The 22618-nt window shown below is 34.5% G+C and overlaps 3 protein-coding genes across 3 annotated transcripts; all 3 read right to left on the bottom strand.

The window, feature by feature from the left end:
* Positions 1–8353: 8353 nt before the first annotated feature.
* LOC122297784 lies at positions 8354–10227 on the bottom strand. Its single transcript, XM_043107976.1, has 3 exons — positions 9394–10227; positions 9105–9290; positions 8354–8977 (listed from the first exon to the last, which is right to left on the bottom strand). Exons 1-3 carry the CDS (start codon positions 9880–9882, stop codon positions 8693–8695), a joined length of 960 nt encoding a protein of 319 aa, XP_042963910.1. The 5' UTR covers positions 9883–10227; the 3' UTR covers positions 8354–8692.
* Positions 10228–14850: 4623 nt separating this feature from the next.
* Positions 14851–18672, bottom strand: LOC122296341 (subtilisin-like protease SBT3). The gene has a single exon (XM_043105947.1). It carries the CDS (start codon positions 17435–17437, stop codon positions 15119–15121), a length of 2319 nt encoding a protein of 772 aa, XP_042961881.1. The 5' UTR covers positions 17438–18672; the 3' UTR covers positions 14851–15118.
* A 140-nt stretch (positions 18673–18812) lies between these two features.
* LOC122296342 (probable serine/threonine-protein kinase At1g01540) lies at positions 18813–22248 on the bottom strand. The gene is made up of 7 exons (XM_043105948.1): positions 21361–22248; positions 21010–21114; positions 20508–20630; positions 20245–20415; positions 20007–20136; positions 19699–19908; positions 18813–19207 (listed from the first exon to the last, which is right to left on the bottom strand). The coding sequence occupies exons 1-7, from the start codon at positions 22050–22052 to the stop codon at positions 19034–19036; spliced, it is 1605 nt and encodes a 534-aa protein (XP_042961882.1). The 5' UTR covers positions 22053–22248; the 3' UTR covers positions 18813–19033.
* Positions 22249–22618: the final 370 nt, after the last annotated feature.

Raw genomic sequence — 22618 nt, 5'->3', positions numbered from 1 at the left:
GAAAGAAGAAGCCGAAACAAAACCACTAATCACTAATTAAGTTATTATAGACTAATTAATTAATATGTTGACACCAATCATAATGTCCACATGATGACTTGTCTACAAGTTTACTCAATTAGAAGCTCATAATGAGAGGTTGCATGCACACACGTACATGTACATAAATCTGCCTTCCCATAATAAATTGACACTTGTAATCATGTGAGTATGCAACGCCACCTAGTCACTTTAATAAAATGAATAAATATGAGATTTATATAAAAAAATTAATTTTTTAATTATGAACTTCACTCTTTTTTAAAGTTATTACACGGCACACTCCACGACTGAATATAGCATTACTCTTTTTTAAAACATATATCGACCATCTATGTACATGCAGCTTGTTCTTCCCACAAAATAATTTCCAAATCAGATAAAATTTGCAAGTTATTATAATTAACTATCACTTTTGACAAAGTCATTGTCTCAAATGAAGTAAAAGAAGGTTATTAATTAAATAATTCGAAGGCATCTTTTCAAAGAATAGATTATTTAACGGAGGATCTTGTTTCCATGCAAAAGTATATTTTTCCCCCTAAAAAAAGACGTTCAAAAGCAGCTTCCTCAGAGTATAATATCTAGCTAATTACCCCAAACCTTAGGTCCGAAAGGGTTTCCATAATATTAAAGAAAAATAATATTATTGTAGACTTGCATGGGATATGGTTTCATGTCAATAAATAAAGCACATTTTAACTCACTTTAGAGTTGCATTAAAAGGAGAGAACAACAAGAGATGTCTTTCCTCCATTATCTTTCTTCACTTTCTTTCTTCTTTTCCCTCGATCCCCTTTTCCTTTCCCCTCTCTCTTTGTTAAAGACAGTACTACCAATTCAAACTTCGACGTGAAAAAGGATATCCTTAATTCTATAAACATCAGAATCTTTGCAATCAATACAGTAGTATATTCTACAATAAGTGTATAACTCTTGCTACAAAATAAAGAAGTTTTATAAACATATTCCTCTTGATGTGATATTTGGGGCCTTTGAATTCCACTAATAACATGCTTTTTAATCGGTGTGGTCGATGATCAAACAGCATGGCCGACCTCGCATGTCTAAAGATGGGACCCAAAAATGAAGTTTTTAGTACAAAACATACACATCTATCTATATATGACCTAAACATGATTAACCAAAAAAAGTAGTATTTAGTCACCGAATGTCAAAAAGACAGAAGAAGGATTAATGGTGGTTTCGTGCCCTGTATTTTGGTTAGAAAGAAGAGGGGAACATAAAGGCTGTTGGATCACATGCACATCATATTCTTTTTCTCCTTCTCTTCTCTTCTTTTTATACTGTGGCTGATGAACGTTAAAGAAAGAAAGGAAAAAAAAAAGTGTTTTTAGAAAAAAAGGGTCCCAATGTTCAAGGCTAGCTGCTGCATAATCCAAGGGATTGCGTGTGATGATCAAGCCAATCTGGGTCCCTCCATCATCTTCACCATCATTTCATGCATATATAGAAGACCCACCTCTCACGTCCATTACTTGCAAAGCAAATGCGCTTAAAGTTGCAATTTTCCGGTTCTGATGACAGCCAATAATGCAAGGTATATAAAAATGGCAAACCATTATATCGATAGAACTCCTCGAAATTCGGTGCAAATTATCACAATTATGAGTACCGATCACCGGTTTATTACCATGCATGTATGCCTTTTTCGTAAAACTATATGCATTTGTTTGGGTTGATACCGACTCATGTGCCTAGTTTTCATTGATTTTAGTTTTACATATAATTTCCATAATCATACTAATATTATTGCCAACTAATTATCCACTAAGAAAACCCTTTTTGGCTACTCAATCATGTCAAGCATAAAGTTCTAAAGTTCTACAAGTCATGATCTGATGCTGATCATTCAACTAGAGCTTGCAGAAGATTGAAAGGTCCACAATGGATCCTTTCCCTTCGATCATGTTTTCTTCTCACGCGCCTCTTAACAGAGGTGCTATTAAGGATCAATCCCAAATATTATGATATTTTTTTAGGGGGAGAAGGTGTAATTTTAAGGATTCCCCAATTATAGGGGAACAACCATTATTATTTCTCTTGTTTTCCAATCATATTGTACGACGATTTTACATCAATGGGATTAACTACATATTACCATGCTTTTGTTTTTAACTCAAGACTAACCTTTTAGGTTTTAATCCCTCATCAAACAATCCCTCATCATGAAGAGATCATGTGAACCCCAAATAGAGTATATCCCCCCGCCTTGTCAAATATCGATCGAGATCGTGAAGGAAACAATGATTATCATTCTTCTATTTACAAGTCGGTGTGGTGTACATAATATATATATATATACACACACAACTGTTACCATGCTTCTAGCTAGCTAGCTTTATGAAGATTGAAGAGAGAATAAATTAGTCATTCAAGATCACTGTGATTAATACATGATATGAGTACTCTTCTAGGAAAGTGATCAGAATTGGAGGACTAAGGGGTCAAGGAGGTGAAAGTTAAGGTGGTGGGTATTCTAATTCTAGGGCCACCATTAGTACCACTGTTTGCCAAAAGTGGAACCAAGTACGCCTATGGGTATAGGACTGATGCTTCTCATGTGCTGTTGGCTTTATTTACACAAGGATCGATCATGAAGCTATATATTCTGATCATGTCCCATCCAGAAGATCGAATGGATACGTACGTACTATACTAATCAAAAGCAAAAAAGATCTATAGATCAACACACGATACATACAAGCAAATGAGACAAACCGTCTCAGTGAAATTGAAGTTTGATTGGGCCGGCATTCAAAGGCACTATATATATATATATATAGTATGAGTGGATGAATTATTATTAATTAGGTCGATCGTGAAGATTTATGCATGCAGAGATCTGCAGACAGATTTATGCATGCAAATATCTGCAGACACTTCTTGTTTTTTTAATGAGTTGGACCATTACTCGTTGTCTATTATATTATATATATGGAGATCAGATAGCTAGCTAGCTGCTGAAGTTGTGGAGATTCCAAAACTAACAGCAGAAGTTGCAAGATAAAGGCTACAAATTCTGATTTCTGTACTGACAGAGAAAATGGAAAAAGAGACTCATGTATTTTGAATTTCTTATTGAGGGACTACATATATATTTATATAATATATTTATTTGGATAATATATTACAAAACCAAGAGAAGAGAATGGCAGAAAAAATAGTACTGAAAAACTAACAGAAACTATATTATTGGAGGAGTACCAAATATATATATTCACTCATGATCATGATCATCATGTACATGCAATATCTAAGAAAAGCAGGCAAAAGAGATACAAAGTGGAAGGAAGCCTTTGAGATGCATGGCGGGCCAAAGACCCCACAAAGAGAAAGGAAAGGAGAAAACAGCTTTATAGGGAATATGGAGGGGAGTTTTGGATGATTGAACTGAAGTAAACTTACTCTTCCTTTTCCTGATCAATTTTTATTGATTGGGCAATAAAATTATTTTTATATATATTTGTTATGGAATAGGGTTTTTTAGATGGTTCCTTTTAAGAAAAAAAAAAAAGAGAGAGAGAGAGATCATGAGCAGAAAAAGGCAAAGGGCATGAGTATGACATGACTTAGATCCGGTGGATTTTGCAGTGGAAGGTGAAAGCTGTGGAGGGTGGTGGCATGGGAATACAAAATAAAAATAATTATAATTATAACCATAATATATATTATATATATAAGTGGATTGCAAGAGAGTTTGTAATCATGGGGGAAGCATATTCACTTTCCTCTTTGCCATCACTTTCTAAGGCATGATTAGAAAAAAGTTCATCAATCTTCTCCCTCCCCTAAAGAAAAGCATTTCCCATATCACACCCTCATGTCCTTCGCTTTCTTCAATACAACACCAAAACAAAAGCTTGTTTGTCAAGACTTCTACCGCACTAAATAAAATATTGATTAGAGGAGATAAACTTTATAGGTGATTTTTAAAAGAAATACTTTATCTACAAAGAAATTTTATAAAAGTAAATTAATTTACGAACTAACCTTACTTCATGATATTGCATGTGATCATAAAATTATAAAGTTAACTTATTATATAAATATAGATCTACCATCTTATAACATGAAATCACTTCAGTTTGCGAATTTATTTTTATGAAATTTATTTTATGTCTGTAATACTTCTCAAACTCTAATATTGTACTTAGCAATATTACTATTTATTTTCTAATTTTATCGTCTTTAGTTACACCGATTAATTAATGTAGTGTATATATATATTTTTTAAAGTTTAATGTGGTATATTTTAAGTGAATTCAATAACCACTTAAACCAATAATCACTTAAATTATGGCATATTGATTATGCTCAAAGTATAAGATGTTGGAAATATTTTCAAAATAAATTAATATATTTATCATTAATATTAGTTTTTAGGTTTATTTAGAAAATATGAAAAATTTTGGAAAGAGAGAAATTAAGGAAAAGTGATGAGCTATTGCTTATTATAATAAATTGGTCCCTTACAAACCATTTATTGGCTTAGTGGAATTGATGGCTTAGGACAGCAGCCCCATAGGCCATAGGGTGTGTGGCGAGCACATGCACAAGCCCAAGTGCCCCAGTAAAGTGATGTAAAAATTATTACTGAAGGGGCGCTTCTGCTAGGACTCGAATGAGTAGCGACTAGTTGGTGGAGGGGCGCGATGAGCGTTGGAGTACTGGTCCTACCTTTGTGTCACTTTATAAGACGTACAATAAATATACTTATTGTTAGGATCCGTTCATTTTGTAGAGAATATATTTTTAATCTCTTGATAAATTTAAAGATATTCGAGATTTAATTTTCGTGTGTGTATAACATAATTAGATGAAGAATTTTTTTTTAAATTTTATTGTATTTTAGAGGTAAATTCATTTAAAACTCGTGTGCGCATATCATTATTAGTAGGAGAAAATGTTGATTGTTGTCTTAGAAAAAGCGACATTATAATACGTCTTGAATCAAACTTTTATATCACTATTTTTTGTTTTGCAGCCCTTTGAAAACCAACATAAGAATTGCAATAATCCTGTAGTCGATCGATCGGTCAATGCTTGAGTATGGTCTATTAATTTACTGTAATGGCATTACGATTCTCTCATGGTTACTCTATTAAAATGGGTTTTTACGGTTTTTCCTATTCAACTTCCTTTGCCCTTTCCAGTTTCCACCCTAAAGTAAGGCATCTTTTATTTTTTTAACAAAGGAGAACGAGAATGTAAATTTCAACCGAGTACTGATAATTTAAGAGTCGTCTAGATTGAGAAACCATCTCTTCTCATTTCATCTCATCTTATCATTATTTTTCTAAATTCACACATAAAATATAATAAATAAATCAATTTTTTCAAATTCCAATTCAACTTTTCAAATCCTAAAACATTAATAATATTAAAAAGTAATATTATAATAATATTTTATTTAACTTTAAACTTTTATTTAAAACCATCTCGTCTGATAATTTCAATATCGAAAGAACCCCTTAAGCTGCCTCTCTTTTTCAAATATAGACAATCCATTATAGATAGAAAAATTATTTGTATAGACCTATGAACCGTACATCCTCGTCCGGATGTGGATGCTCTACGAACCTAACAATGAAGGCCACTCAAAAGGCAACCCAAATTCAAGTTGGATATGCCTCTGGGTCGGGCTTGAAAGTATAAAGATCCTGAAACGAATATTCCTGTTGGGCTGCGGCCTTTTGGGTGGCCTCCATCGTTAGGTTCTTAGTGAGAAAAATGGACTGACAAAGCATGACTCCAGTTCGAACCATTTTTTCTTCCAGCCTGGCCTGATAATTGCCAACCCTTGTTTGCTAATTTGTCCCATAATCTTAGGTCACAAGTCTCTGGTTTTTAGAGGTCTTTTTAAAGTAATGGTGTGAGTAAAGATTGACACGTTATATTTAGATATATATATATACTGTAGAGTCTACATTAGGATTCAATATATATATACTGTAGAGTCTACATTAGGATCATAATTGACAAATTATTGTAAGCATTCTATCAAATGGACTTGAACTATAGTTTCACCCAAAGTTTTGAATACAGTCTCGGTGACTATTTTGGTTAAGGCACTGTAACGAAATATTTTGGTACCAGTAACGTTTTGAGATAATTTATATGTAATAAATTAATTATATATGTATAAGTTATATTTCAAAATAACATCAATATAAGTTTTTAAAAGTTAAAACATATATTTATAAAACTCAATAATACTTAGAAGTTCTCAATCCAACTATTTTAAAAAATAATTACATATCTTCCTTACGAAAAAGAGTAGGGATTTGATTTTTAGTCCTCGAGAAAAGAAAATTAAAAAAAGTTAAGAAAATAATCTTTAGATGTGAGAATTAGAATGAAAATTATGAAAAAGTTGGAATTTTTATATTAATTACCCAAAAAAAACTAGCTAGTACACAAAAATCAGTTGATATTATCCAAAATACACAGGTACAGCCAGTATTTGACCTGGTATGAAAGACATATATTTCCTATACCGGTCACTACCCCGACATAGTAAATACTGGCCAATACGGTATAAAATTAAAAACACTGATTTCACCAAACTCTATAAAGAAAAAAGGATATTAAATAGATAATGAGTTTGAATCTCATCTTCTCATTATCGTATTCATAAATACTCGAATTCATAATCTTCCATCTATCAAATAATGCGATAGTAAATCTCTTACTACTAAACCAATAGCCTTGGTGTGTTTCTTTAGACTTTAGAATCAAATAAACTGCTTAATTTTCATTATTTTTGTTGTCGGGATGCTATTAATGTATACTAATATTTGAGAAATGATATTTCCAACCGTGAGTACGCAATGAAACAAATGTAATGTGTGAAAATATAAAATAATGATACCAACGATTCTTGTAATATTCTATCTTCAATCTTCATAAATATTAGAGGTACAAATTGGTTGGTAGACACACCATTATCCGTGAACCTAATTAATGTTCTTTAAAGCCTATCAAAATTATGAAAAGCTGGTTGCTATTGGACCCATGAATACAGCAATAAAGTCTTAGGTTTTTAGATAATATTTACTAATTAATTTTCTTACAAGTGATTATGTTGACAAATCATAGAATATTGCTACATATATAATAGATGATCAAGTGGCTTTAATTTATTCAGCGCCTAAATGAATAAGCAAACCATAAACAATATCTTTTTTTTTTTTATTCTTTTCTTCTTTTGACTTCTTTTTACAAATGACAATATGTATGATTTCTGTGAGATTTTGTCAAAACTCTAAGATCTGAAGTATGAGAGCTATATATACATAAAATAAACGAAAATGTTAGTACGTTTCTTAAGTTCGTTTCCTCATTTTAAACGCTCATATATTTAATTTTTTTTTTTACATAATAATTAAGAAATTGATTGGTGTATTTTTTTAAAAATAAATATTTAAATATGTTAAAAAATTATAAAAATGAAAAGAAAAATTTATATTAGTGGACACGCCCAACGATCAAAGCTGGTGGCACACTAACACTGCGGTAAAACAAATCATGTGTATATATAGTCTTTTTTTAATAATATTAAATGTTCAATAAATACTATAAACCTAATTTTATATGGATATCCATTATAAATCTTAAAGTCTTATTGAAAGCTCTAAAAATTAGAAAATCATTCACACTTTGAAGGCTCAAAGCTCAAAGTTCTAACCCCACCAAAAAATATGAATATTAATATTGACTAATGCTAAATACTAAATATAGTCTTAAATATGTAAATTTCGTGTAATCTTTTAAAAAAAAATAGATAAATATGACATTTATATTAAAAAATTTGAACTCCATTATTTTTCAAATAAATATGCAAAACTTTCATTATTTTTATAGAAAAATGTTAAATCTACCGAATGTTGGGTCCCGCTAACTTTTTTTAATTTTTAATTTTATGATTAATAAAGTATTTTTTAATAATATTATGATTTTTTTATTTTTTTAAAATTGTTTATGATGATTAAAAAGATGCATTAAAAAAAATGAAATGCCATCTCATGACACTTTCTCGGGACCCTGACTATAGAAGTTCTCTACTCCAATATTAATCTAATATTATTATCAAAGGCTAATTAATTTGATTTCACAAAATTAAACTATTTTATTTTTTTTTTAATTTTAAAATAAAATTAATATTAAAAAATTATATTATAATAATATTTTATTTAATTTTTAATAAAATATCTTATCTATTCTAAAGTTTCTATTCAAATGATGCATGGTATGTTGTCATGAGATTAAAGTCAAGCACGAAATTACACCATTAAGAAAAAAATAAATTATAATTAATTTTACAATAAATTGAGAATTACACAAAAAGCCAAAAAGGTCATTAACTCCAAAAGTTACACTGGAATCCAATTCCAAAGTGTTCTCAACAATTCGGGCAGATTGGGCAGTCAAAAAGTCCAAAACCGCGTTTCCTCCCTGCCCAATGTTCCCACAAACACACCCAAAAGCTGCCCCCGCTTAGCTGTTTCTCAAACTTATTTTTAATAATGGAAACCAAAAAACCAAGAAAAAATTTCAACAATTAATTAAAAATCTAAATAACTATTCCATTTTTTTTAATTTTTTGTTTCCAACGCTGTGCCCCTTTGATTCAATCGTACGTGCAAGAATTCTTGAGCGAGATTGCGACGTTGAGCTTTTTGGGATTGTAAGTAACGGAACACTCGATCTTCTTGTAAAACTTGGGCTTCACCAATTTCCCAAGAACGTAGGCTTTCGATCGGATCACGAAGTTCAACTTCAACGGCACCGGTAAAGAAGATGTGCCCGTGGAAGTGCTCAAATCGGCTCCACTTCCATACATTGGAATCTTGTCGCTCTTCACTGTCACAACGAATGATCTACTGCTCCTCCTCGACTGATAAAACTTCTTAATCTGCAATAACCCAGTTCATCGGATCAGAGAAAGTGCAAGAATTTGAAAACAAATATCTTAAGACCTTGGGAAGTGACTGAGAAAGAGAGGGTTTTTTTTTTTTTTTTTTTTTTTTTTTTTTTCTTACTGCTCCTGAGGCGATTGTGAGCTGGGAATAAGATAGATCGAAAGGAGTTGAAGTGACATGAACTCCGAAAAATGTGCCGGTGTTCCGATACGTGAGTTTCACCGTGGAGTTGACGGAGATCATATCGGTGGCAACCCCAGTAGAATCCGAACCAGCTTGAATCTTGAATTGCTCAAATGTCATACTCTGCGAGAAGAAGATTAATATAGATTCGGAAATCAAAACCCATTTCACAAGATTTGCATAGAAAAACGGAGAAACTACAATGTTTTGGTCAAATGCTATATACCTTCACGACGATCTCGGGTTTCATAGGCTTACTGGCACCCCATAGAATCAAGGAAAATATAGAGAAGAGAGCGACGAAACCAAGAACAAAAGCCAGAACATAGCAGCGACGAGGGATTCCCCTTCGACGCTCTTCATCGTCAAGAAGGCCCTCTTCCTCAATCACATCGCACTCCTTCCAGGGCTTCTGACCCTTCCTGTGGCCGTCACGGGACCCGTCCTTGGGCAAGATCTTGCGAGATCCAGGTTTCAGAGATCCGGAGAACCTACTGGTGGAGGACTCCCGCGAGTGCCGGCCGACGGACGAGTGGGAATGAGGCGGAGATCCGACGGGGCTAAGTACCGGAGTGGAGTGAAAAGAAGTTGTTGTCTTCTCCCCGTCGTGGGAGTCCCGCGACGGGCTCTGCACATAGTAGACTGGCCGGCGAGGAGATCTGGCAGGGGACGAAGCTGAGAGGCTCGTCACCTCTGAATCCGTCTTCGCATGCATTCTCTGGTATTCTCAGATCACTCCCACTTATGGGTTTCCTTCAGATTCGAGAAAGAACCGATCGGAATTGCTCCTGCCTCCAAGGGTTGGAAAGTGTTTGAGCTGCTTGACTTTTTCGGAGGGTTGCTTTTTTGCTTGTAGAGTGTAAGGAGGAAAGTATTGTAATTGTAATTTGGTTAATCTGCGACGTGTGGAATACCACAATTATATGTTTCTGTCTCTGTCGGTTTTTCATGTCTGAATTCAGAAATGCACGCTCATGTACAGACTGGCAGCCAAAGGTTTCGAACGTAGGTGTAGTGTCGTGTCGCTTGCCCCTTTGCAAAGAGCTCAATACTATAGTCCATTCCTCGACATCAAATCCATAGAAAATTAGAAAATCACCGTCCCTTTCTGATGGCAACCAACCCACGTTTATATTCTTAACTTCTCTCCAATGGTAATAGTTTCTTTATCTTCGCATATAAAATTACATATTTTAAAAATTAATTTTAAATATAAAAAAAATTCTTATATTAAATTATATATTTTTTGATCAAATAATAATAAAATAATAAAGAAAGAAGAGAAAAAAGAAAAGAGAGAAAAGAGAAAGTTGGAAAGAGAGAGAAAAATAATAAAATAATATTTGAAAAAAGAAAATGACATCTTTAAATATGAATAACAACTGTTCATAGTTATTTAAAATTATAAAGATAAATAAATCAATATAAATGAAATTATGATAAGTTTATTCAAATTTAACTTCAAAAATAAAGATGAATAAACCATTACTAATACTCTTACTAAAGGTCAATAAGACATTTAGTAAAGGTGAATAAAAAGTTTGTTTTTAAGAAGATGTTTGGATATTAAAATATTTTAATATATTTATAAATAGTAATAAAATTATTTGAGTTAAGAAAAATGTTAGTTAGTCTCTTCAAATATACCGCTCAAAGTTATCATTAGTATATTATTTTTAGATGTCGAAAAAAATTACTAATAATGAATTTGTGTGCGTTTTGTTTTTTTTTTTTATATGTTTAAAACACTTAAAAATGTCTTTTAAGAAACAAAAAGGAACCAGCTATTATGCCTAGCGATAAAAGTTGGATGGTTGACTGGCAGAATTCTTGAATTAAAATGTTTTATTAGATTTTGAGAAAAGAAAGAGAAAAGATTTAATAAAAATATTATAAAGTTTAATATTATTTTCAATTTTAAAATTTAGAAAAATAGTATTGATTTTTTTAGAATTTTAAAAAAATTGTAATGATTAGATAATTATTAGATAAAAAGTTTGATTATTTGAAATTAAAAAATGTTATGTGTTTTAGTGATGTTTGGGATAGAAATATTTTAGAATAATTGAGACTTGTGTTATCAAATGGACCCTTATTTCACGAGGAAAACAAGTTTAACGAAGGTTTGAAAAAAATGGAACTTAGGTTGATTCAACCCATTCAAATTGAAATGATAAGAAATCCAATCAGTTTTAGTGAATGTTTTTAATCATTCACTTAATTGCTTTAATCAACCGATTTAGGCTGATTTTAGACCAATGTTTTTATTTTTAACTTATTTTGAGAGTTTTTTTTTTTTTTAAATTCTTGCACAAAAATATGATAGAACTAAACCTTTTCATCATTGTATTAAAAAAGAATCGCAGAAAATTCAAAAGATAAAGCATGTAATTCTTTATTTTCTTTAGTTCAATAAAAAGATAAGGAGAAGAATTAGTATTTTGTATTAAATTTGTGGTTGTTTATAAAATATTACATTTGTCATTTGCTTACAACTTAATGATCCTTATCTTCTTCATATATGAGGCAAAAAAATGTAAGCAACTGAGGTTAAATACATAAATTACATGTTTATTGAGACTATTTAATTCATATCATATTTTTATTGAAATTAGTCAATAAATTTATATTTTATACTTTTTTATACCTGAGATTAAATATTTAAATTGTATTATATATGAGTTTTAATACCTTTTTATTTATCACCATTGAAATAAGGATACAAAATTTAATGTTGTCTATCTATTCTTGAATTTAATTGACCTAAGGGTTGATAGTTTATGCCACATCAACAAAGTGAGATAAGAATATCATATGATCATCTTATATGACATAACTATTATAGAAAACTGTTATAATATGCTACGCTATCATCATATTTTTTTCCTATTATATTCATGTGGAATAATTGATCATAGACTTTTGAATTTGTTGTTTTAAAAATAAGATATATGACCTAATACTTACAGGGTAATACCATATTAAAATAGTGTGACAGAACCGCGATGCAGTAGTTTATGTATTAATGTATTCTCATCTCACTTTTATCTTTTATTCTAATTTTATTAACTTCGTATCAGTCGAAGTTAAACCAGCAATACTTAATTTGTTTGTCTTTTCTGTCATGCCTCAATTATCACATACATCAAACAATATATGCAAAACCAAACTGATATAGAGGTATTCAGGTCTCAATTCTATATTGAATGTGCCGAACTACTTTGAGAATGTGAATCTACATAAATATGGTAAGAAAGGCTTAATTTTCCTTGGATTTGGAAAATATCAATTTTTTTTTTCTCCAAACCATTTATTTAGGTTCATTTTTGCATACTTAGAAAATATTTCATTTCATCATTTCAAGTTTTGGAAATAGTTCTAATTTCAATTTTAGCCAAAGTTTTTGTAGGATTCTTGTTTATTATATATTTAATATTCATGCAATAATTTAGATTTTTCATTTTTGTCAAAGTTCTAATAATTTTAAATTTTAAAGCTATTAAGCCCGGCTTATAGGCTTCATAAAATAATTTCCTTTATGATCATTAATAAATAGTTTTAAGTGTTTTCTCTCTATTTTGCATATTTTCTCAAACTCAATCTCTACTTTTCGTTGTTTAACTAGCCTTTAGAATAACTCATATTCTACCCGACATTAATTGGCGCCAGAGGTTTAGCATTCTCTTGAGTTGATTTATCAACAGTTTTCATGGTTGGTTCTTGAGGTCGTTGTCAATATAGGTAGGGTTCAAATGAGGAAGCTCCTCACTGCAATCATAACGAATAGGGCGTAGATTTGCATAGGCAAATAACGGAATTAATCTAGAGTCTAGAGTCATGCAGAATTTGGATGATCATATGAATCTAACCATAATTTTGACTCCAATTTTGAGACTCCATATTACAAGCATGCTCTATCCCAAGATTATTGTGTTCGGAAGGAAAAACATGAAGACATAGGCTTCAAAGTTGATTTACCATAATTTCTTAGTACTCTGTAGGCCGAGGGTTCCGTTGATTTGATGCATGAGGTTGAGTAGATTTACCAGTTTATGATGCCTATCCAGAGAAAGATAACTTAGAGGAGGTAACTATTTTTAAAATTTTAAAAAGGAAAACGATGGTAAAATTTTGAAATTCAAAAATGAAATAACTTTTGAGACAATTAATTATGTTAATTTTCTTGGAGTTGGAAATTTTTCTTTCATAAATACTTATCTCTAACCAGATCATTCTCCACCTTATATTTTTGTAATTTCTGCTGAAAAATGCACCAAGAATTCCTATAATCCTTGTTTTGCAGTTCAAATAATTCCCAATATTATTTTTCATAGCTATGTTAGATCTTACAAAACAATATGTACTTTTTCAAGTTCTATAAAAAAAACACCCGATAAAGAGTAAGAGAGGGACGAAAATCACGCAGTCGGCTTAAGGGAAGAGAGAGAGAGAGAGAGGGAAGGGGACAAAGAGAGAGTGAAGGTGGAGGTGTATAGGAGACCTTTACCTGCAATCGGTTCTATTTTTTCCTTTGTAGAAAACATAAGTGTCACAATATATATATCATTGGATGGTGTAAATCTCTAATCAACACTGCTTCCTGCCCTTAGCATTTCTCTTAATCATTACCAATTGAATGCTTCTTGGTGAGAGCCACTCCTCTAGGAAATTGGATAGGCTCATTCTTATTATAGCAAGATGGTAATTCTTAAACTAGAATTGAAGATCGGTGCAACCCAACTCCGCCATCACAAATCGAATGGCTCGGATACCAACTATTGAAATGCAAGTGTAAGTAAAAATTGTAAAAGAGTCCTGCTAGTTGGCTGCCTTTCTCTTACCGCTAGGCGTGACCACTGATTCATTCTTCTTCTTTTATAAAAAAATATTTTTAAATATTTAAAAAAAAAAAAAACACACACACACACACACAAATTCATTAGTAATATATATAACTTTTAATAAACACTTTAAAAATAAAATAAAATACACTAGTACTAACTTTGAATGGTATACTTGAGAGGGCTAATTGGAATTTTTCATTGTAAAATTAGGTACAATTTTAGAAGATTTATCGACCTTTTTTTGATGTAATCCTAAAAAACAGAAAACTCCTCGCCATGTTTTACTCATTGAAGTTTGACAATTATCAAAACCCTCAAGTTGCACTAAAACTAGTGTGCCTATGAATGAAGCATGGTAGGCCCCTCAAAGTATTTTCAAGTTAAACTGAGATGCTGCTCTGGACAACATTCATTGCAAGGTGGGGATAATTGCTGTTATTTGTGACTGGGAGGGCATTATCAGGGCCACATTTAGAATGAAAAGGGACTTGTTCCCTAAACCTCTTCTAGCAGAGGCAATAGCTGCTCTCCAGGCAGTATTATTTTTTCATGACTGGGGTTTTAGAAATATTATCTTGGAAGGAGATTCTTCGCAAGTAGTTCAGGGGCTCAAAAGTTCAGAAGAAAATGGAACTAGTATTGGTATGATATTGGTAGATGCCAGATCTCTATTGGCTAATTTTGATGCTTGGGCAGGGCAACATGGAAGAAACAACAATAAAACTGCTCATGCTCTTGGAAAAGATGCTTGGGTATAAATAATTCTCTCATTATACTGGAGGACATTCCTCCTTGTATTCTTCTCATTTTATAGAGATTTTGGAATAATACAATGCTGTTTATGAAAAAATAAATATCCATAGGATACAAGCCTATCCTTTATAGCTGATTACCCATAATCCTACATAATTAGACAAAGCATCTCTCTTATTGAAACTAAATTAGGGAACATGCAAGTAGTTTCGTCTTCTGTTTGATGGGCAATGTTACCTAATCATAATTGAATGAAAATACAATTTGAGTGTGATATGTAGAATTCTCCGTAAAAATATTTTTTAGTTGGCAATGGAAATGATCATGCTTCACTCTGGCAATTAGTTTGCCATGCTAGAAAGTAAGCCTTGAGACCACTATGGGGCTCCTAACAATGCGTTTACCGGCAGTGTGAACCCAACTGAGATAGCCGAAAACTACATCTTCTTTTAGCAATCGTGGACCTTCTAATCTCAGCTTGAAACTTTGATTCTCATTCTTCTTCGTGAACACCAATGTGTTTGGCGTAACGCTGGCCCGAATCCCTCTAATGGGTGTCAATCTTGCAATGTAGGTTGAATGCTCTTCCCCAACATTGGTCACTGTTCTCTGAAATTCTTGTGTTGTTATCGCATCAGGATTTGAGTCATTTGCGTTGAAGAATGCAATAAAAGAAGGGTAGTTGAGGTCTAAAGACGGGGAGGAACAGTTGTTCGAACTCGACTTGGTGATAGTTTGAATTTGTTGTGTGGTGTAATTTAGTGCACAGAGAAGATTCACATAATCTTGTGGTTTTGCATCGTAAATAAGTCCAGGGTCCATCGCCTTGTTGGGGTTTATCTGCCCAGCACCCATGGCCAAAGGAGTAGCCTCCATGTTAGCTCGGCCAATGTCTTTGATGGGGCGGTGCAAGTCGTCGATGTTGTTAGATGTGGTCATCATGGCTGACTTGATGGCGGCGGGGCTCCATTCAGGGTGCACCTTTTTCAAAAGAGCTGCCACTCCTGTTGCATGTGGGCAAGACATGGATGTTCCAGACATGACAGTAAAGTTAGTATATAGTTTCTGCTTCCCCACCCTGGTCACTGGGCTTGTAGGGGACCATGCAGCTAAGATGAAGTCACCTGGAGCCATTAGGTCTGGCTTCAAGACATATGGGCAGCTTGGAGATGGTCCTCTAGAACTAAACGTAGAAGCCACTGGTGCTTGTTTCGAACCAAGATATGTATTTTGAAACTTCAGGTTTGCTTTCGGATTGGAGTTGATTCTGATGTATGTTTTTATAATTTCTCCATTCGTTGAGTTCAGAAACATTGTCGGTGATGGGCTTTGGAGGTACATTCCCAAGGCAGTAGTGTTCGTTATAAAGACACCGGCGGCCACGTTGGCTTTCTCAACATTATCAGTTTGCACATGCAAGGCTACAATCTTAGTTTCTTCGCATACAACAATCTTGTTCCCAATTTTCTGCAATTCATTCAAGCGGTCACAAGCACCCATGAAAACCATTGGGGTTTGGTTGAACGATGAATTCAATGGATAGAGAGTCCTACCATTCACCGAAACTCCATTTCCAAGAGTAACAACTCCGCCAAAGTCACGGTCCATGTTACTAGCACCTACAGTTAGGACCCATGGCACACCATTATGTAGAGTCCAATAGAATGGCCCTGCATTTCCTGCTGACGTAGAGACGAAAATACCTTTCTGTATGGCTGCAAATGTGGCTATGGCAACTGGGTCCTCATACAAACGAACACCATCCAGGCCTAATGATAATGATAAGACATCCACACCATCAATAATTGCTTGATCAATAGCTGCAATAATATCTGATGTGTAAGCACCCTCCTCCCAAATTGCCTTGTACGAGGCAACCCGTGCTCGCGGAGCAACACCTTTAGCAGTTCCTCGGGCATAGCCGAAGTACGACGCGTCATCAACATAATTTCCAGCAGCTGTGCTTGACGTGTGGGTGCCGTGTCCTAGTCTATCTCTCGTGGAATTAGACATAGTTGCGCGCGCATTAGGATCATTAGCAACTAGACCTTTACTAAAGAACCGAGCTCCAACGAGCTTCTTGTTACACAAAGAAGAGTTGAACTGGTGGCCACCTGCACATTTTCCTTTCCACCTTAATGGGATTTCGGACATGCCCTTATCATTGAAGCTTTGGCTTTCTGGCCAGATTCCTGAATCCACCACCCCAATTATGACATCCTCGCCATAGTATGACAATGGCCATACACCCGAGTTGGAGTTAAGACCAAGAAAATTGGTCGAGTAAGTCGTGTCAGGTTTGACGGGCAAGTCCCGAATTGCAGAAACATAACCTGAAGAGTTTTTCAGGGCCTCAAGCTCAGATGGAGAAAGACTTGCAGAGAAACCATTTAGAGCATGAGTATAGCTATAGATAATATAGGAGGATGGGTTAATTGCCATCCCTGTCGTTGTGGCAGTGGTGGTAATTTTAGAAGTTGCCAATGCAAGAGTGGACATATACCAATTCTGGTGAGCAGAGAAGGCTTTAGGCATGGCTGATACGTCCATTTGAATGATATAGTTTTCAGATGCTCCCAAGGTGCAGCTAAGGTGGGAGACGAAGAAAAAGAAAAGGCACACATGCAAGGGGATAGCATGAGAAGCCATGGAATTATGGCAGTGCCTAGGCATGGTTCGGAACACAAACTGCAAGACAAGATGGGAATCTTATTTGTATACATACTCACCCTATTATTATTGACCAAACTCGTCTATTTTTAGCAGAGAAGTTGAAACTTTTCCCTACTATTCTGAGCATTCCGAGCCCATTTTTGATTGCGAGCTTGTTATAACAAATTCTCATTCCCTTACCATACATCTATCTATGCGCTGTGCGGTTCGATAAGGTGAAATTACTGTTGACATTCAGCAACGTACGTCCCAGTTAATGGGCATTCCAGCTTGGAGTTGCAGACTTTCATCATCTAGAAGAGCAAAGACAAAACTGCTCTAACATGCTGGTGGTCTTGTATCTCATCAATTCGTGCCCGCCACAAAAATTGTGCAGTGCTGTGCTCTTATCTCTGCCTGCCTCAAGCTTTTGATATATTTAGATGCCAATGATTTAGGGATGTGGGGGGCAACTTTTGAGAAAAGCTAAAAAGTGCCCTCTTAACTTTCAGAGGCTAATCTTAATTATATTACCTCGCCTTATCTTTCACATCAAAAAGCTTTTGAGTATTTATCGCTGAAAAGCTAATAAACGTTAGACAGTCTCCTAATTTCAGAACCACCAAAACTTCGATTTGAGAATGCTGAATGTGGGTGTATTAACAGGGAACCAAAGGTCAAAAGCAAAAAGCAGAAAGAGATAAGATCTCCTTACTACAACAATTCTATTTGAATCGAAACAGCAAAGCAGAAAAGAGGAGTTGTACCAAAGATTTTGCTGTCAATGTTTCCCCCCCACCCCTTTAAGAACTACTGTAGAATGCAGTAGTGATGCCTGAGAATTTTAAAACCCATGATTTCCTAACTTTGCGAAAAAAAATATTTTTTATTAGCCACCCTTAATCAAGGGAATTGATCCTGATGCATATGATAATCATGTTGCTTTATGGATCATGAAGTAACCAGTTATAATTTACCTGACCTTTCCGTCTTTGGCCATTGACTGGATACCAATGTTGTAGTTCTTTTGACTGTGATGAAGTCATATTGGCAAGATACTTAAAACATGTACATGCTTACATCCGTAATATATATACATATATATGAAAAATAAAAGATGATTGGGGTTTCACTTCCTTCCTACTTGCTCATTGAAAAAATCTTTTAATGATAATATGAGTTATAATGGCATAGCTTCTGCAAAAGATACCTAATTTCATAATATTCATGAGGGTGTTTGTGACTAAACAAACAGAATTCCTTCAGGTTTTCAAGGCATATGAGATGAGTTGATTCTGTTTTTCCATAGAATGGAAACCTGATTAAAAATATTTCCACTTCACTTTTGACAAAGTCCTAGTCTCTTAGCAAGATGTCAGTAGATCAGCAAAATTGATTGACAAAGGAAAATCCTATCAAATAAAAAGAATTTCCCCTACAAATTTCGGACACTAATTAATTCAATAGGTATAAAGTGCATGGCACAATATGATATGGAATCTACAAACTAAATTCATATTACACTAATGACATGCTGGCAAAGTAAATGATACTGCACAATCCAGTTCTGGAAGGAAATAAAGAGGCAAAGAAAAAGAAAAGGTGTGTCATTTCACCTTATACATTATTAGGGATAAGTGATTGCTCGTCAGGTCCTTGCTTTCTCCACAAAGATCTATTGATTTGAGCACCACTTTCATATCCACTACTGTCACCAGATTCATTTACTTGCTTCTCCATCAATGTGTCCCTCATAATACCATCATGCTGAACCCGTCCAGCTCTACGGTCCTAAAAATAATTGCAACCAGAAGTTAATTCCAGACAGGAAACGTTGCATAACACATTGTAAAACACAAACTGACGCACTTTTCACATGACGAAAAAATGGGATTAAAAATTTATATTATTTTTTTCTTACTTTCTTTAACCTGATATGAACATGTGCACTTGATCTCTCTGTGCAAAAACCAAATTTAAAAGGTCGCAATAACTAATAATACCATCTTTGATTGTGTTGCATCATTAGCAAAATCATGATTGAGTCCCTATCTTTAAATATGCGTAGTTGTGGGCAATTACCAGTTCATATAGAAAACACGAGAAATGTACTTTTTTTTTTAAGAAGAGATGAGGGTCACCTGTCCATGAGTGACCCACTCCCAATATTACACGAGAAATGTACTTAATTTGCAGTAAAGTCTAACTTTGTAACCATCAAAAGAATGGAGATAAAGATTCAATCAGCAAGATAAATTAGGGACAAGCAAATGCAAACTCACGTCGCGGAAGGGAAACTCGTCAGCTTCGAGCATATGTATCACATGCCCCATCTTTGGCCTCTTTTGAGCATTTGGATCCACACAGCGCAAAGCTACTAACAGAGCTCGCTTCAGTGCCCTTGACGAAGGTTTCTCTGGTAATCTAGGATCCAAAACTCCCTCAGTATTTCGATTCGTAACCATAGTTTTAATCCACTCAACTAGGTTGACCTGAAAGTTTGGTTTACTAGTTGATATCAGAAGAAAAAAGGCTTATCTTGAGCTGCTCATTCAACAATGTGAAGTAACTTTGATCAATGAATACATACCTCTCCAGCAGGGCGGCTGTAATCTACTGGGTTTCTTCCTGAGATTATCTCCATAACAAGAATACCAAAACTATATACATCACTTCTTTCATTCAACATGCCAGTACTGGCATATTCTGGGGCCACATATCTACACGACAGAACCCGCAAACATATCAATCTAATTTGCTCAGCTAATACCCTGAAGGTCAGAACAATATGTGACTGACATTTTTAAACAAACAGAGATTCAACTGACCCAAATGTTCCCATCACACGAGTTGTCACATAACTCATTTCTGAGCCCAAGAGCTTTGCTAGGCCAAAGTCAGACACCTTTGGATTCCACTGCTTATCAAGCAAAATATTGCTTGACTTTATATCACGGTGAACAACCTTTGGTTCCAGGCCCTCGTGCAGGTATGTCAACCTATTTTTGTAATTAAGTTAGGTTATGATAGATGAGAGACAATCTAACAAACAGAAGCTTAATTCAATAAAACAATTCAACTCAACACATACCCTTTTGCAGTTCCAAGTATTATATTCATTCGAACCTCCCAAGTAAGAGGGCTGCAAGGCCCAACATCCCCATGAATCCATTGTTCTAGGTTTCCATTGTCAACGTACTCATAGACAAGCATCCTACAACAATTCAAGTACATCACACCCATGTAAGACAACAATATTTTCTGTTCCCTTTCTCTACGGATAAATTGAAAAAAAAAAAAAAGAAGTTGTATTTTAAGTTAAAACGATGAGAAGGAAATAAATCCAATATTATAAACATCAACATCTCCTGTGGATCGAAGGGATTGCAGTGAACGGAATGGAAAGGGAATGGCAAGTCCCATCATTCCCATGCTTTTTAAAGGAACAAAGGGAATGGAAGCCCATATCACCTTAGTTAAATCATTTTCTCCATTCCTTTACTTTATAAAGTCCGAAAACATTTACCTTGTAGGGTTATGCATAAATATTAAAGATTAGAAGGACACACTGTAACCAATGAAGATTAAAATACCTATGAGCTCCTTCAGCACAATAACCGAGCAACCTCACTAAATTCTTATGCCGAACACGTCCAATTGCTTCAACTTCAACCTTGAACTCCTTCTCAGCTTGTCCCCTAAAGCAAAAGAACTGCCCCAATTAAGCTTTCTCTGTCATAAGTCCCCAATACAAAGTCCATGCAACACTCGGTCAAGATAGGCTCCACCCTTTCACACAATTGTAACAACATACTAATATAGTAAAAAACAAATTTACCCAAGGCATCAAATTCCCAACTGGGTCCATAACTAATAACATAACAAGTAAAAAAATTAAGATTTTGAGGATATTATAGAGACATGCAACGATAACTGTTTATTACCTGTTATTGAGCAAATTCTTGACAGCAACCATGTTATTATCCTCCAACACCCCACGGTACACAATCCCATACCCACCCTCACCAATCACATTCTCGTCAGCAAACCCATTGGTTGAGACCTCAAGCTCTCTGAGCGTGTACCAGTGCCCCCAGCCCAAATGCGAGACCTCCGGGGCCACAATCATTGCCAGGTCGCCGGACCGGGCCTCTCCGCTGCAATTAGAAGACCCTCCACCCCGCTCCGGGTACGAAATCCGGTGATCTTTCCCTATTTCTATGTGAATTCTATTTCGGCCACCCACCAGACTCTCTTCCTCTTGCTGAATTAGCAGGGGTTGAGCTCTGCATAACGGCTCCGATTCCGGCAATGGGTCGGGGTTAGAAGCGTGGTGGTAGGCATTAGTGTTGGGGTCCGGGTGGGGGTGAGCTGGTTTCCCGGAAGGGTCGACTCGAATTTCTTGGATTTCTTTAGAGATGTTTGGGATGGTGGGATTCTGAGAGGCCTTCTTAACTGACTTGGAAGCAGGAGAAGGAGAAGAACTCTTGCGTCTGGACGTGAACCAGAGAGATATAAGGAAAAGTATGAGAACAATGGCGGCTCCTACGCATATACCAAGCACAACCCACAAACGGAGACCGAAAATCGACGTACGCTTTGATAGTTGATCGTTAAAGAACAGATAGCCAGTCATAATTCCTCTGGTTCTCCTTCCTTCTCTTAACTTACTGTCAAATCGGCCGTTACTTTATGAAAGACAACCATAGAAATGAAGCGAAAGGACGGGGACAAAGTGAGTGTGTGGCAGGAGGTTGATGATTATAAATGAGTCAAATGGAAATTAGACTGCACACTGCAGACACTCAAGCGGGGGTTTGGACCCTCCACAGAGAAGCTGGCATGATGGGACTTCTAGAATACAGAAACTCCAACGAATATATACAATAATTATACTTTTGAGACTTGGACATTGACGTTAAATTCGAATCTATGGGTAGTTTTAGAAAAATTCCAAATTATACTTTTATACGGTGAGTAAAGCATATTTAATAAAGAATAATTATAGCCTTAAAACTTCACTATATTTTATTTAAATTTATCAATAAAATAATGTATTTTTAGAATTCTAAAAAATATTATTTTATTAAATTATTTATTTAAATAATGTGAATATTTTTCTACTTAAGTGATGTAAATAATATACTCTAAATTCTAACTTAAAAATAAAATAATCTTTAATTTTAATTATATTACTAAAGT

This window comes from Carya illinoinensis, chromosome 15 (genome assembly GCF_018687715.1).
Source record: "Carya illinoinensis cultivar Pawnee chromosome 15, C.illinoinensisPawnee_v1, whole genome shotgun sequence".
In the NCBI taxonomy this organism is placed as follows: domain Eukaryota; kingdom Viridiplantae; phylum Streptophyta; class Magnoliopsida; order Fagales; family Juglandaceae; genus Carya; species Carya illinoinensis.
This window is presented reverse-complemented; position numbering and strand designations above follow the sequence as displayed.